We start from the raw sequence: 13,775 nt of genomic DNA on the forward strand, positions 1-13,775 counted from the left end.
GTCTGTCTCTCCCTCAAAAATGAATAAATAAACATAAAAAAAAGGGTGCAGACAGTAGTTTGGTAAATTTCTCCTGCTTTTCTGTTGCAGGATATGTTGCTGAATTATCTGGTGTGACAAAAGCTGCACAGGATACACTGGTCAATTGTAACACAAACAATTCCCACAAACAAAATGATTATTCATCCTGTAACAGGATTTATCCTGGCCTCCAAGCCAGGGGCCTAGCTTATAAAACCCAGACAATGAGAACACATTCCAGAATCTAAATAGGTACTCACAGCCCAGTTGGAGACGCTTAAAGAGGCCTCAAGACCTTGGTTCCTGTCCATGACCTACCTTTAATAATCTTGCCAGGATTCTGTCATTGGTAGGTAATACACTACATTGTGAGCATCTTTACAATAACTCCTAAAATTACCTCAACAAGTCGGCTCCATTTCAAGGCCCATTTATCTCTGATGTTGTGCTAATGTTGCGAAGCATTGTTGTTAAACTACACGTTTGTTACAGCTATCGGAGGAGCTAATGGCAAAGCAACTCAAGGAATTTCATTTCTATTTCGCACCTTGCACAAGCAAGGTGAGGCACTTACACTGGCCACTGCTGCCTGCACCACAGGACACAAGCTGCTGAGCAGGACTGGCTACATAATTTGCAGGCTCAGTGCAAAAGAAAAACACGGGGCCCCTCGTTCAAAATTACTAAGAATTTCAAGAAAGTGAGAGCAGAGAAACCAAGTGCAGGGCCCTTCTGAGCGTGAGGCCCTGTGCCAACGCATAGGTTACATGCCCTAGAGGCCCACCCTGCCACTGACTGGCAAGCAGCCCACTTGAGACCTTTGGAGTCCTACTGTTCCTGCAGTGTGACAAGGGACAACTGTATCCTCCTGACCTGACTCCAGAGGAGTGGCAAGAACTGGAGAATATCCCAGGATGAAAGCAGGAGCTGCAGACTACGCTGTAGAGACTGAAGGGTGAGACAACAGAATAGCTCGTGAAATTGAGAACCTGGGATCCCAGAAGAAAGGAAAACACGCAGAGCAGCAAACAGGTGGCTGTGGGTGGGAAAAGGTAAATGCAAATGGTAAAAAGGAAATCTAGTTCTTAATGGGATAGTTTGTAAAGATCACTTATGAAGACACTGCCCAGTTCCTTGTAGAAGGGTGAAGGACTCAGGAAAATAGCCACTAGGGACTGCTTGCAGGAGAGGGGAGTTTAATACCTAGGTTCTTCCTGCTTTTACGGGGGTACATGAGTTCACTGATTTAAACTTTGTCCTGCTTTTACAGCAATTCCTGTGGAGCTTCCGGACGCCCAGAGACTCACAGAAGACTGATGGGATGATGGAGTCATTTGCCTAGTAATACTGTCAGTGGAATAAAGGAGGCCTTCAGTGCGCAGAAATTGATGTTCTCTCCTTTGCCACATCGTGTTGAATACCAGCCATAAGCCCCAACTCAAAGACAAGCCCACAACGGAAAGGTTCACTGCCTCGAACAGAGGCATCCGTAATGGTGGAGCAACTCTGAAATCTGTAATTAAATCAACATTAACAGCCTTATCCTCCGACTTGCTTCTCCACCATTCCCATTTTTCATGCAAACCTAGGTAACTTAAATACCCAAGAGATTTCTCTTTGGTTCTGAAATGCAAACCGACCCTTGCTAATAATAATGGCAATAATTCTAATGGGTTTAACTGTAATATTCGAAGAGTTAAGGAAAAAGCGGCAGTACTTTTAGACTACAGGGTGGATACTAGCGCTTGATTTTCTGGACTTGGCCAGGAAATAAGAGGGGCCCTGGCTTGGGGGATGGTCTGGGGGAAGTGTAGGGGGTGGGCCCCCCGGAAGTCGTGCTGCGCTGTTCAAACCTAAGGTGACCTAACGGATGGCGGGAGCGCCCGCCCGATCTTCGGCGCGGGAGCGGCCATTGGTGACGCACGCCGGGGAGCACGGCGCCCACGTTTCCACCATTACATTAGCGAGGCCCCACACCCTGCGCTCTAAGTTCGGGGCTGCGGGCGTCCTCGCTTCCTCCCTCCCGGAGGCGGGCCCGACCCCGCCCCCGCGCCCCGGATCGCTCCCGGCGGTCCCTCCCACCTCCTACCCTCGGCCTCCCGGGCGCGGCGCACTCCCCGCCGGCCGCAGCCTGACACGCCGCACGGCCCCCCAGTCTCCCGTGGCCGCCTCCCCCAGGCATGGCACAGGGCCTCGCCTCACTATGGCAGCAGCACGGCACAGCACGCTCGACTTCATGCTCGGCGCCAAAGGTGAGGGCGCGCGGCCGCCACCTGCCCGGCCCCGGCGTGGCCGCCCCCGCCGGGCCGGGGCCAGCGGGGACCAGGCGGGGCGCGCGCCGCGGGCCGAACAATGCGGATGGCCCGCGCGGCCCCGGCGTCTCTCCCGCTGCCGCGCCGAGCGCGCTGAGGGGCCGCGTGGACCGGCGACCCGGCGGAGGCCGCGCTCCTGGTCGCACCGCGCTCGGTCCCCGCTGCAGCGTGGGGCCCGGAGGGGCCCCTTCCCCGCACCCCTCCGCCGGCGGCGCCGCCGCCCTTCGAGGCCCGGGTCGCCCACCCGCGCCCCACGCGGGCGTGGTCGCCGCTGCGAGGGTCCCCTTTGCGCCGCGTGGCTCGGGAGGAACACCCCCCACGTCCGCGGGCCCCGTTGGGGTGGCGGTGCAGGGGCGGGGGGCGTGCGCCGCGCGGGGCCGCCCGCGTGACCTTTTCCTGTTCTCGGAGGCGGGTAAATTCCCTGCACCCCGGGGCGCGGGGTCCCCTCGTGGGTGCCGCGCGGCGCTTGCAGAATTCTTTAGCAGACTGCGTAGGAGACGGGTCCCGCGGAAAGAGACGGCGGGGGGGGGGGGGGGGGGGGGGAAACGATGATTTTGGGGGGGGGGGGGCGGGCGGCGAGATCTGGGCGCGGGAATTATAACTCCCCCAATCGAGGAGGCTCGGAACACAGAGCCGGCCACAACAGAGAGCTGGAAAGTTGGAGCTGTGTGTAGGAATTAGGAAGGGGAAGGGTATTTTGCATGGTTTCTCTAGGTGCTTCTCGTGTGTGTGGGGGGGGGGGAGGGGTAGGACTGCCAGCCTTTTTTCTGGTGGCTTTTAAACCTTTAGGCGCTGCAGACTTGAATCAGCGCTTCCCGTACATTCCATTTGTAGCGTCTCATCCATATCTCGCCTTTTCACCGTTTTCCTCAAATTGGATGGAGCAACCTTTTCGGTTCCCACTTAAAACCTTGACTTTCTCACTTTCTCTTTCCTTGAAATTTTGAATACTCACTTTGCATTTCTCTCCCCCAAGTTTAAAGGCTTTCTAAAGGCAAAGATTTAATTAAAAAACAAAAAACAAAAAAAACCTTTCAGGGTTTGAAGCAAGACCTAGGTTTGCATCTTTCTTGATTGACTCTGCATGTGAATTTGGCCTTAGGTCTCAGCCTTTCCGAGTATTCCCTTCCCGGTGGTTAAGAAAAAAAAAGTGGGAGAGGACGGTGCACACTTTATAGAGCTTAATGTTAAGGGAGTTGCTATAAAACATACAAGGTTGTTAAGTAATGTCAGTGTATTCGGGTGGTTGGGAAGTGACTTGGAGAAAACAAAGCATTTTTTAGTTCCCACATTTCTTAGTTGAGGGTATCGAGAAGGCATACAAATGAGAGAATCAGGAGATAAAATGGTGATTGGGGCCTGCAGCTAGTGTGGGGTATGAGATAGCTAAGGTTTTGTTGAGTGATTGACCTGCCAATTTTAGGGATTAGTGGTTACTGAAGGTTGTTGCATACTCAGTTTAGAGGTGATGTATGAGCTTGAGGCCTGAGGAAGAAATAGTGGTTCAGGGTCATCCAGTTGCTAAGAGGTGAGTCTAGGAAGTGTCCTTGGTAGTAAGCATTTGTGAACACTCACCTGTACTTACTGAGCATGGTTTTTCTAGGCTTTAAGAACGGTAATCTCAGGAGGAGGCTGGAAGATTATGGCATTCTCTCCATCTGTGTCCTTGCCTGAAGCCTTAAACAGCTTTCAGCTTCATTCAAGTGTTCTATGTTGAAATGATGGCTTACAGTGGGCATCTGTGTTCCGTTGTGAAAGTGGGGGGAAACCTTCACCCTATGAAGAAAATGAAAGAGAAATTTATTATTATTATTTTTTTATGTAGGCTCCACGCCCAACATGGGGTTTGAACTCATGACCCTGAGATTAAGAGTCACGTGTTCTACTGACTGAGCCAGCCAGGCGCCCCAAGCAAGAGAACTTTAACACTTGGGGTTGATACTGGCTAGAGAGGGAGAGAACCATAGACCTAGAACATAGGCACATATCACAGTTTAGAAGGGAGCTGGAGAAACTGGAAGGTTCTGAGCTGGCAAGGTGTGTAAGTGGCATCTAATTAAAGAAAAAAAAAATCCTAGCCAATTATCCTTAATTCTCAATCTGTTGGTCTTAAAGATGAGAAAGTTTTGTGTGTGTGTTTTTTTTTAAGTTTATTTGTTTATTTTGAGAGAGAGCTCATGTGTGTGCTTGCGAATTGGGTAGGGACAGAGAGAGGGAGAGAGAACCTCAAGCAGGCTCTGGCTGTCAGCCTCGGGGCCCGATGCAGGACTCAAACTCATGGTTCTTGAGATCATGATCTGAGCCGAAATCAAGAGTCAGACACTAAAAATGACTGAGCCACCTAGGCACCCCAAAGATGAAAAAGTTTTGATGGCAAGCTGAAGAAAATTCTAGGAAGAAATAACTACTAAAGAGGGAGGTGTGTATGTATGCATCTTTGTTAGTTCTTGAGTCCCTACAAAAGTGTTCTGGGAGTAAGAAAACTCTGATTCTTATTGTATTCCCCCATCACTTGATTTGGGGGGAGACCTGTCACCCTTGCTGCCTGTAGGTGTATACACTTGGAAAATAAGGGGATTTGGCTAGAGTAGGATCTTACAAGTTCTTATTTTCATAATTTATGTTTATTTATTTTTTAGAAAGAGAGAGATAGAGCGCAAACTGGGGAGGGGAAGAGAGAGAAGGAGACAGAGAAAATCCCAAGCATGTTCCACCCTGTCAGTGCAGAGCCTGATGCCAGGCTCGAACTCACAAATGGTGAGATCATGACCTGAGCTGAAATCAGGAGTTGGCCACTTAACCAACTGAGGCACCCAGGCACCCCCGTTCTACTTTTCATTTAGGGGCACTAGGTGAGAAATCTACCACCTGTGTGTGACGTCTCCAAAAACATTTATTTTAATTGATAATGAGTCAAAAGGCATTAGTCTTGGCATGGTGAGTAGTGGATGTGACTCAGGGGTGAGTCAAATGCCTGTGGAGCCTGGATTCATGTTCTTTTTCCCATTTGTCAGTAATCCTTCCTAATGCTCGAGTTCCATGATGTGATTTTAATGGAATTAAACTTGAACCACTTAGTTATTATATTGCGATTCCATATAACTTAAGAGTGCAAGCCAGCTGGTACCCAGCAGCCACTGGGCCACTAAGGGCAATTATAGGTTGGGCCTGGTGGTGCCTCTTTAGTGGTGTGGCTGATGACATAACTCGGGAAATTTTAATTTTTGCTAAAAACAAAACTTCATCTTTGGTCATCTTGTCAGTAAAGTATTGGACTCTTGAACCCAGAAAACATTTTATGATTTCTCAGCTGAGGCTAACAAGAACCAACATGTCCCATGTTTGTATGGTTTAAGCATCTCTGGGCTGGCGGAGGACACATGGTTTTTGTTCCTAGTCATAGACGCTAGGCAGCGTCTGAGAAGAGCTCCACCGTCTTCCCTGATGAGGGTCAAAGGCACAAAATAAGAACCCCTACCTTGGTACACAGGTGAGTGTGGTACACATGGCCTCTGCCTGCCCCGTTAGAGCCAACAGTCTTCTAGCTGGCTGGTCAGCTCTCAGGTCTAGCAGTTCTTTCCATGCCTAATTTCTTCCCCTGAGCTGGGAGTATCTTTGAAGGCAGACCCCAATGTCTGTATCCTGGACACAATTCTGGTACATCCTAGATGTTTAGTAAGTGTTAAATGGACCCGATTGACGTTACAGTAAAGATTGAAAGCTAGTTCAAGTACCCTAGGGGAAAACAAGGCACACATTATGGGTCCTGAGTAAGGAAACCTGTCTCATGCTGTTATGTTCATGTTTGGACCGCTGGTCTCTATATAGGGAGCAAAAGTGACTTGTGTTAATCCAATTCAGAAATTAGTTTTATAACAAAGATGTTGTTTAGTAAATTAAGAACAGAAGGCCGCTTGGGGATTATAGGCTTGGCCAAAAAGGTTTAGGGTAGGAGTTCTTCTTTTGTGCCTTTGACCCTCATCAGGGAAGACTGGAGCTCTTCTCAGAGTAAGAATTTGCTATATATTTTTTTAAGGTTTATTTATTTAAGCCCCCTCTACACCCATCGTGGGGCTCGAACTCATGACGCTGAGATGAAGAGTCTCATGCCTTTCTGAGCCAGCCAGGCGCCCCCTCAGTAAGAATTTTAAATGCATAAAGTAACCTAATTACTTTAAAATACAATTTTCAAAATAAAAAAAAATCCCACATATGTAGCATAGTAATATATGCTTCTTCAGTAGCATACTAAATAACACAGTATCTGGCATCAGGCCTAATAACTTCCATAATTTCGAGGTAGAGCTGAGAAAGTCGGTATTTCAACTGTGATGTAAGAAAAAGCTGTAATGATTTTATTGGTGACAATAGCCCAGTATAGTTGATAGGTGGTTTTACAAGCATAATTGAAGAAAATGCTAAATTTCAACTAGTGTAAATGAGGATGCATATTTTTTCTCATCTAAGTTAACAGACCCCCTGAATTTTGTCTACTGGCCCCTGGGGAGTCCAAAAGCTCCGTGGTTCAGAGCCCCTACAAGCTGGAGAGAAAGGAGACTGTCTTTTCTGTGTAGTTTCTTTTAGGCAGAGTAGGTTTCCACTCAAGGCCAGAGCTGTAAGCAGATATCCCTGGTTCCTCTTCAAGACAGACACCCTTTGAAAACATAAAAGCCAGTATTTATTAGTTGCCTCCTGGGCTAGGCATTGCCCTAAGCGCATTACACCTTATTTTATGTAATCCTCACTACAACCCTGTGGTAGGTCCTGTTATCCCCATTTTAAAGATGAATAAATAGGCCCATTGAAGCTTTTCACCTTATAAATGTGGTAGCTGGGATTGAAAGCTTTGTCTATTTGATTCCAAGGCCTTTGTTAATTCCACAACTGCGAAGCCTCTTAGTTTGAGGCTGTGATTCCCAACCCTGTCTCCCCCCACCCCCGTGCTTTCCTGGGGGCATTTGGCAGTATCTGGGGTCATATTTGGTTATCATGAGTGGGGAGGCCAGGGACGCATGCTCAACACCCTACGATGCACAGGACAGCATCCCTCCTGCCCCCAACATTGACACCCCAAGACATCAATGGTGCTGGGGTAGAGAATCCCCGAAGTAAATTTTTAGCTAGGTCATTGCTGTAATCCAGGTGACTGATCTGGTTCTTTTTGGAAGTCTCCATTATACACACATGAGTAGTCCTAGAGGGAGGGAGGGTGTTACCTTCCTCCAAGGTTTGCCCTGGGGTTGGTTCGGAGCAGAGGGCTTGGCCAGCATTTCCTACGCAGCTGAGCCCATGGCTTCTGGTGATCTTTGCTCCTTGATTTCCTGAACCTTCCATCCATTCTTGGAGCTCCCACTCTTTCCTTGTATTTGTTAAGTTGCTTTCAGGTAGAAGCATATCGTCTTTGTGTGGTTGAAACCCCAAAAAATCCAGTTTTGATTGCTACTATTTATTGTTCAAGAGGAGAAAACTTTCCCCTTTGTCTCAGCATTATCATTCCTCTTATCCTATCACACTTTATCTACCATTGTGATAACAACACCCCCGCCCCCTCAACACCAGCTTTAACAATGAAGCCTTGAGGGGGCTGATGACTGTGAAGAGGGGAGTGCCTGCTTGGGGTCCTTTTCTAGATTGGCCAAATCATGGTCTGGGCTGGGGGGGAGTTTCTGGAATTTGCATTTTTAGCCAGCTTCCTTCCACTAATTCTGATGCTAATTACGTACCAGAACCACTATAATAGGATCCTCATTAAAACAAAAAACTCTTGTATCAGGAACCTGGGGCATCCCCCAATCTCAGGCACCAATCAGCCAGTTAAATCCTGTGCATTCTACCTGCTACACCCAATTCCTTGCTCAGCCATTTTCCCAGCTACACTTCTTGGCCACATTCTCCCAGTTTGTCTCCATTTTGGGGAAGGGCTTGATCGCCAGAAACTCAACAGATTCCTGTCCCTTTTCTCATTTAAAAAGCCTCCAGTGTGTCCTCATCTCCTTGTGGCTAAAGGCAGAACTCCATATCATCCCTTTTCTACTCAGTTCTCCCTCCCTACTCAGTTCTCCCTCCCTACTCAGTTCTCCCTCCCCCAACACACATTTGAGTCTCATGCTCCCTGTGCTTCCAAGTAGCTGGGAGGCACCCACACTAGGAATTGAACAGCTCTGGGTGAGGTATTTTTTGTCCTTTAGGTATTCTTTCAACTTGAATGTTGTTTGCAAATGTTTTATGGACTGTTTGGGGAGGTCTCTGGAATCTCTCTTCCTTTGGCACACTCTTTGTTTTTTGTTTTTTTAAAACTCTTTTTACCCCAACTCTGCAAAGATTCTTAATTGCACTAATGAAGCTGTATTTGACTCCAGGCTGAGTAATTGCACATTGCTGGGAATTAGTTTTGTGAGCTTGCCATTAAAAAATTGTATAAACCATAATGAATCTTTTTAGAGTGTAGTTCCAAAGTTACACCCATTTTTTTAAACCTGTAGAGGTAGTGTATGGTAAAATTACTTTGTGCTTTATCTCAAGAAGCCTCATCTAGTTATTTGGTGGTTCTCTATCATAATTTTAAGTGCTGTGGAAGGGATAACAGCTGTTTAAGAAATTGACTCCATAATCCGGGCATTAGGAACAGTCTCCACTCCACCTAACGAGAGGTGCATTTTCAAGTAGTCTGAAGTCCTGCGTGTGACATTTGTTAAGGATAGCATTTTCCAACTTAGTAACCAACAGTGGGCACTTTGTGTTTTTTTGAAGGGGGAAAGCTGATTTTAAGTTGGCTAAAATTAAGATAGAAAATGTATGCATCATGTATGGCAAAAACTTAATATTTTTAACAAACAACAAACCAAAGGTCTTATAACTAGACACTAGTATACCGTTAAATAAAATCATATTTGGGTAATATAGAAAAAACATACAAGTGGCATAGAAGTATACATGATGGTGTTCAACCCAACAAGGAGAGAAGCAAATAAAAATAGAATGTTCTTTTTAACTTCCCAGATTGGAAACTGAAAAAAACTTAAGATATTAATATTTACGTTAATTGATATTTAGGGGCACCTGGGTATCTCAGTTGGTTGAATGTCTGACTCTGGATTCAGCTCAGGTCATGGTCACAGGGTTGTGGGATTGAGCCCTGTGTTGGGCCCCGTGCTGAGTGTGGAGCCTGCTTGAGATCTCTCTCTTCCTTTACCCCTCTCCCCTGCTCTTCCCTGTTCCCGCTTCTCACTTTCTCTAAAATATATTAAATGAGCATAAGAAATTCGTCTAAATATAATGGAAGGTTTTGCAGTGCATGAGTTAGCAGCTTGGAAATCTTTGCATCTAAATATAACGAAATGGGCTGTATTTGAATGGTCACGCAGGACTTTGGTACTTTGTTGGGAGATGGACGGAACAAAGTGCTGTGGTCTCATAGCTTTGAAAAGTTAGAGCTTTTGATGTCAGGCTCGGTACCTGGGTAGGATTTGGAATTATGGGCTTTGTCGTTAGAATTGAGACCACCGCGGTCATACTAATCCTTGGCAGGTAAGGATTGGTTAGAAAGTTCCTGGATTGTGGCTGGGCATCTGTTTAAAAACGTGCTCAGTGAAGCTGTTCCTGAGTTTAGTATCTGGAGTCCCACACATTCCAAGCCTTTTAATCTGCCATCTCACTACACTTGTAACCCAAGCCTGCTGGTGTGTGCTGCCACTCCAACCACCATTTCATGGTAGTTTACTTACAGGCTCAGTTCTTTTGAAGAGTCGGGAAACCTCCTCAATCGAATCTTTAAACCAAGTATGTAAACCATTGCACAAATGCTCTTTGAAACCCTTACAACTAGGCACTTCTCCAGACCCCGGGAAAAACAACTCGGGGGCCCTAAATTGTGGTGGGCCTGGATTTCATTAAACTGATACTGTCATCTGAGCTCTGGAAGGAGCCACTGAACTAGTGGCCATGCTTGCGATCACTTGCATTTATATGCCAAGCAGTATACCCAAAAGGAGCTGGGAAGAACTGGTACCATGTTCCAGAAGACCCTCTGGGTTAGTTTCACATGCACCTTAATTTCTCCCTCTGCCTGAAGGCGCTAATGATACCAAAATCCCACACACTGTGTTGTTGGGTGGGATGTCCAATAAAATGTTTGGAAGAGTGTCAAATGATACATAAAACACCTAACACTAATTGCAATACTGAGTACTTTGAAATTGTGCCAGTGGATAAAGATGCTCAGTTATAAAGACCTGTGAATTTAACTTACTGAAAGAGAAGGCAAGTTCTGCTGGCAAAAGAAGAGGCAGGAAGTAAAGCATTGGCATGTGATTTGAAGGTTGGTCTTTATTTAAAGGAGCTTTTTAAGTTAAAGCAGAATTTTTAAGGAACACTCTGAGTTTTAAGGTATGACATGTGTTTGTGTTGCATGACTCCATTTCCTTAGAATGGACATTTCTCCAGTGAGAATCCTGAAAAATTTCTAGGACCTTGTTGTATCTAATATTTATTTATTTTTGAGAGAGAGAGAGAGAGAGACAGACAGACAGACAGACAGAGTGTGGGTAGGGGAGGGGCAGAGAGAGAGGGAGACACAGAATCCGAAACATGCTCCAGGCTCTGAGCTGTCAGCACAGAGCCCAGTGCAGAGCTGGAACCCACAAACTGAGAGATCATGACCTGAGCCGAAGTCTGTCGCTTAACCGACTGAGCCACCCAGGCGCCAAAGACATTGTTATGTTTAAGACCATGTCAGCTCACCAGCTCACGCTTCTGCTCAGGGCATGATCTCACGGTTCTTGGGATCCAGCCGTGCATTGGGCTCTGTGCTGACAGCATGGAGCCTGCTTGGGATTCTTACTTTCTGGGATTCTCACTCGTTTCCGTCTCTCTGCCCCTTCTGCTCTCTTTCTCTCAAAAAAAAAAAAGGGAAACTGCACGACTGATATGCTAATGGACATTCTTAATTTCTAGAGGTGAATAAATAAGTATCTTAAACTTGGTACAGGGTGGAATGCTTTTTTTAATTATTGAAGTATAATTGATGTATGATATTAGTTTCATATGTACAATGTTTTGATTTTATATTTATGCATTGTGAAATGATCAAGACCATAGGTCTAGGTAACATCCATTACCATACATAGTTAACAAATTTTTTTTGTGATGAGAACTTTCAAGATCTGCCCTCAGCAACTTTCAACTATATAAGGCAGTGTTAACTAGAGTTACCATGGTGTGCATTACATCTCCATAACTTTTTAAGCATTTTGTGAATATTAAATTGTTAATAGAGCTCTTGTGTTTTTCTCTTTGATAAAGGATCTGGCTTTACTTGAAGAAACTGCAGGAGCTGTTCACGTAATGGTTTATGTGTTTGTCTTTTTACATAATTTTTTTGTTTTGAAAATTATTTGCTCATTTTAGCCTATGTGCAAGATATGTAGGGAAATATAAAGAGGGGAACCCAGATCTATAATACTATTAGAAGTAAATAACCACTGTTGATGATTTGCTATATGGAACAAATTACTTATTCTTGTCACAACTATAATTGAGCAAAGACAACACGATGTTGTGATTAAAAGCACTGGATTTTAGACTCAAAACTCACTGAATTTGAATCCTGGATCTATAACTTACTAGCTGTGTGACCTCAGGCAAGTTCTTGACCTCTCTGTGCCTTACTAAGCTGGCATTAATAGCATTCAGTCTTGCCATTAAGTACAATGTTAGCTTTAGGTTTTTTACGCTCTTTGCCAAGTTGTGGAAGTTCCCCTCTGTTACTGCTTTTTTTTGTGTGTCTTTTTATTTTGAATGGATGTTGGATTTTGTCAGATACTTTGCATCAATTAATAATGTGATTTTTCTTTAGCGTCTTATTATATATAGTGGATCACATTGATTTTTGTTTTGTTTTAATATTGAACCAGCCTTGCAAACCTGGAATAAATCCCACTTGTTCATGGTACATAATTATTTTTATTTATTGCTGAATTCTTATTTGTTAATGATTTGCGAAGGATTTTTGTGTTTATATATTCATGAGGGATATTTGTCTGGTCTGTAGGTTTCTCTCTGTGGATTGTCTTTGTGTGGTTTGGTATTAGGATCATAGTTTCATAAGATGAGTTAAGCATTCCTTATCCGTATTCTGTAAGAGATTTTGTATAGAATTGGTGTTACTCTTTAAATGTTTGGAACTCTCCAGTGAAATCATCTGGCTCTCAAGATTTCTGTTTTGGAGTTTTCAAATTACAGATTCAATTTCTTTGATAGTTATAGAGCTATTCAGATTATTTCATATTGGTGAGTTATGGTAGTTTGTTTTTTTTAGGAATTGGCCCATTTCCTTTTAAGTTGCTAAATTTATGTATGTAGAGTTTGTGGGATTCCTTTATTCTTTTGGTGTCTGCAGGTCTGTATTGATATCTGTCGTTCTATTCCTAATATTGGCAATCTGTTACCTTTGCTCCTTTTTTTCTCTTGTCAATCTTGCCTAGAGTTTGTCATTTTTAGTGATCTTGATAAAGAAATGGCTTTTCACTTCATTGATTTTTTTTTTTTCCTCTGTAGTTTTTCTGTCTTTAATTTCATTGATTTCTGCTGTTATCTTTATCTCCTTCTGTTTACTTAGGGTTTATTTTTCTCTTTTTCTATGTTCTTGAAGTGGGAGCATAGATTAGCAATTTGTGACTTTAAAATGCTGACTAGTACTCTTTTTTAAAAAAGTATTTTTTAATACTTATTTTTGAGAGAGAGAGAGAGAGAGGGGGGGGGGGGGGGGGAGGGGCAGAGAGAGAGGGAGTCACAGAATCCCAAGCAGGCTCCAGGCTCTGAGCTGTCTCAGGGCACGAACTCAGGAACTGTGAGATCATGACCTGAGCCGAAGTCAGTCACTTAACCGACTGAGCCACCCAGGTGCCCCTTTGACGAGTACTCTTAAATATTGTCATTCTCCAGTGCAGCTTATCTGTTAGCTGCTAATGTTACTTCTATGTATTCCTTAAAAAGCAGGGTCCTAGTTATATAGGTTATTAGCTGTTATTCCCCCCCCCCCCATTTAATAAGTTGCCAACTTGAATGGAGGAAGTATTCATATTATTCTAGTCTCAAATTCTAAGAACGTCACTTCTGGAAATTCAGGTTGTAGAATTACAGCTGAGTGTCCCTATGCCTGTTGGTTAGGAATTTAGAGCTGGAAAAGACCTTAGACTAGGGGTCAACAAAGTTCGGCCCTTGGGCCACATCTTGCTCTTCTGGCATCCTTTGTTTGGCTTCCTGGTGACTGACACAGCCCTGATTTGGCCTGCAAAGCCTGAAATCTTTACTGTGTGGCCCTTTATGGAACAAGTTTGCCCGCCCATGTCTTTAGACCATCTAAGTCCAGTGGCTTGCTTTAGAGCCATCTGGAAAAATATTCAAGCACTGATTCCCAGCAACCCCCCCCCCCCCCCCCCCCCC

At 44.9% G+C, this 13,775-nt stretch overlaps 1 protein-coding gene across 2 annotated transcripts in view; it reads left to right on the forward strand.

The window, feature by feature from the left end:
• The first annotated feature begins 1,876 nt into the window (after positions 1-1,876).
• SMS (spermine synthase) overlaps positions 1,877-13,775 on the forward strand; it is a 57,108-nt gene continuing 45,209 nt past the window's right edge. For both annotated transcript variants that reach the window (XM_049643586.1, XM_049643587.1), the window contains exon 1: positions 1,877-2,273. In XM_049643586.1, the coding sequence (XP_049499543.1) occupies positions 1,892-2,273 (382 nt within the window). In that variant the 5' untranslated portion in view covers positions 1,877-1,891. The remainder of the gene's footprint in view (positions 2,274-13,775) is intronic.

Source organism: Panthera uncia, chromosome X, assembly GCF_023721935.1.
Source record: "Panthera uncia isolate 11264 chromosome X, Puncia_PCG_1.0, whole genome shotgun sequence".
Lineage (NCBI taxonomy): Eukaryota > Metazoa > Chordata > Mammalia > Carnivora > Felidae > Panthera > Panthera uncia.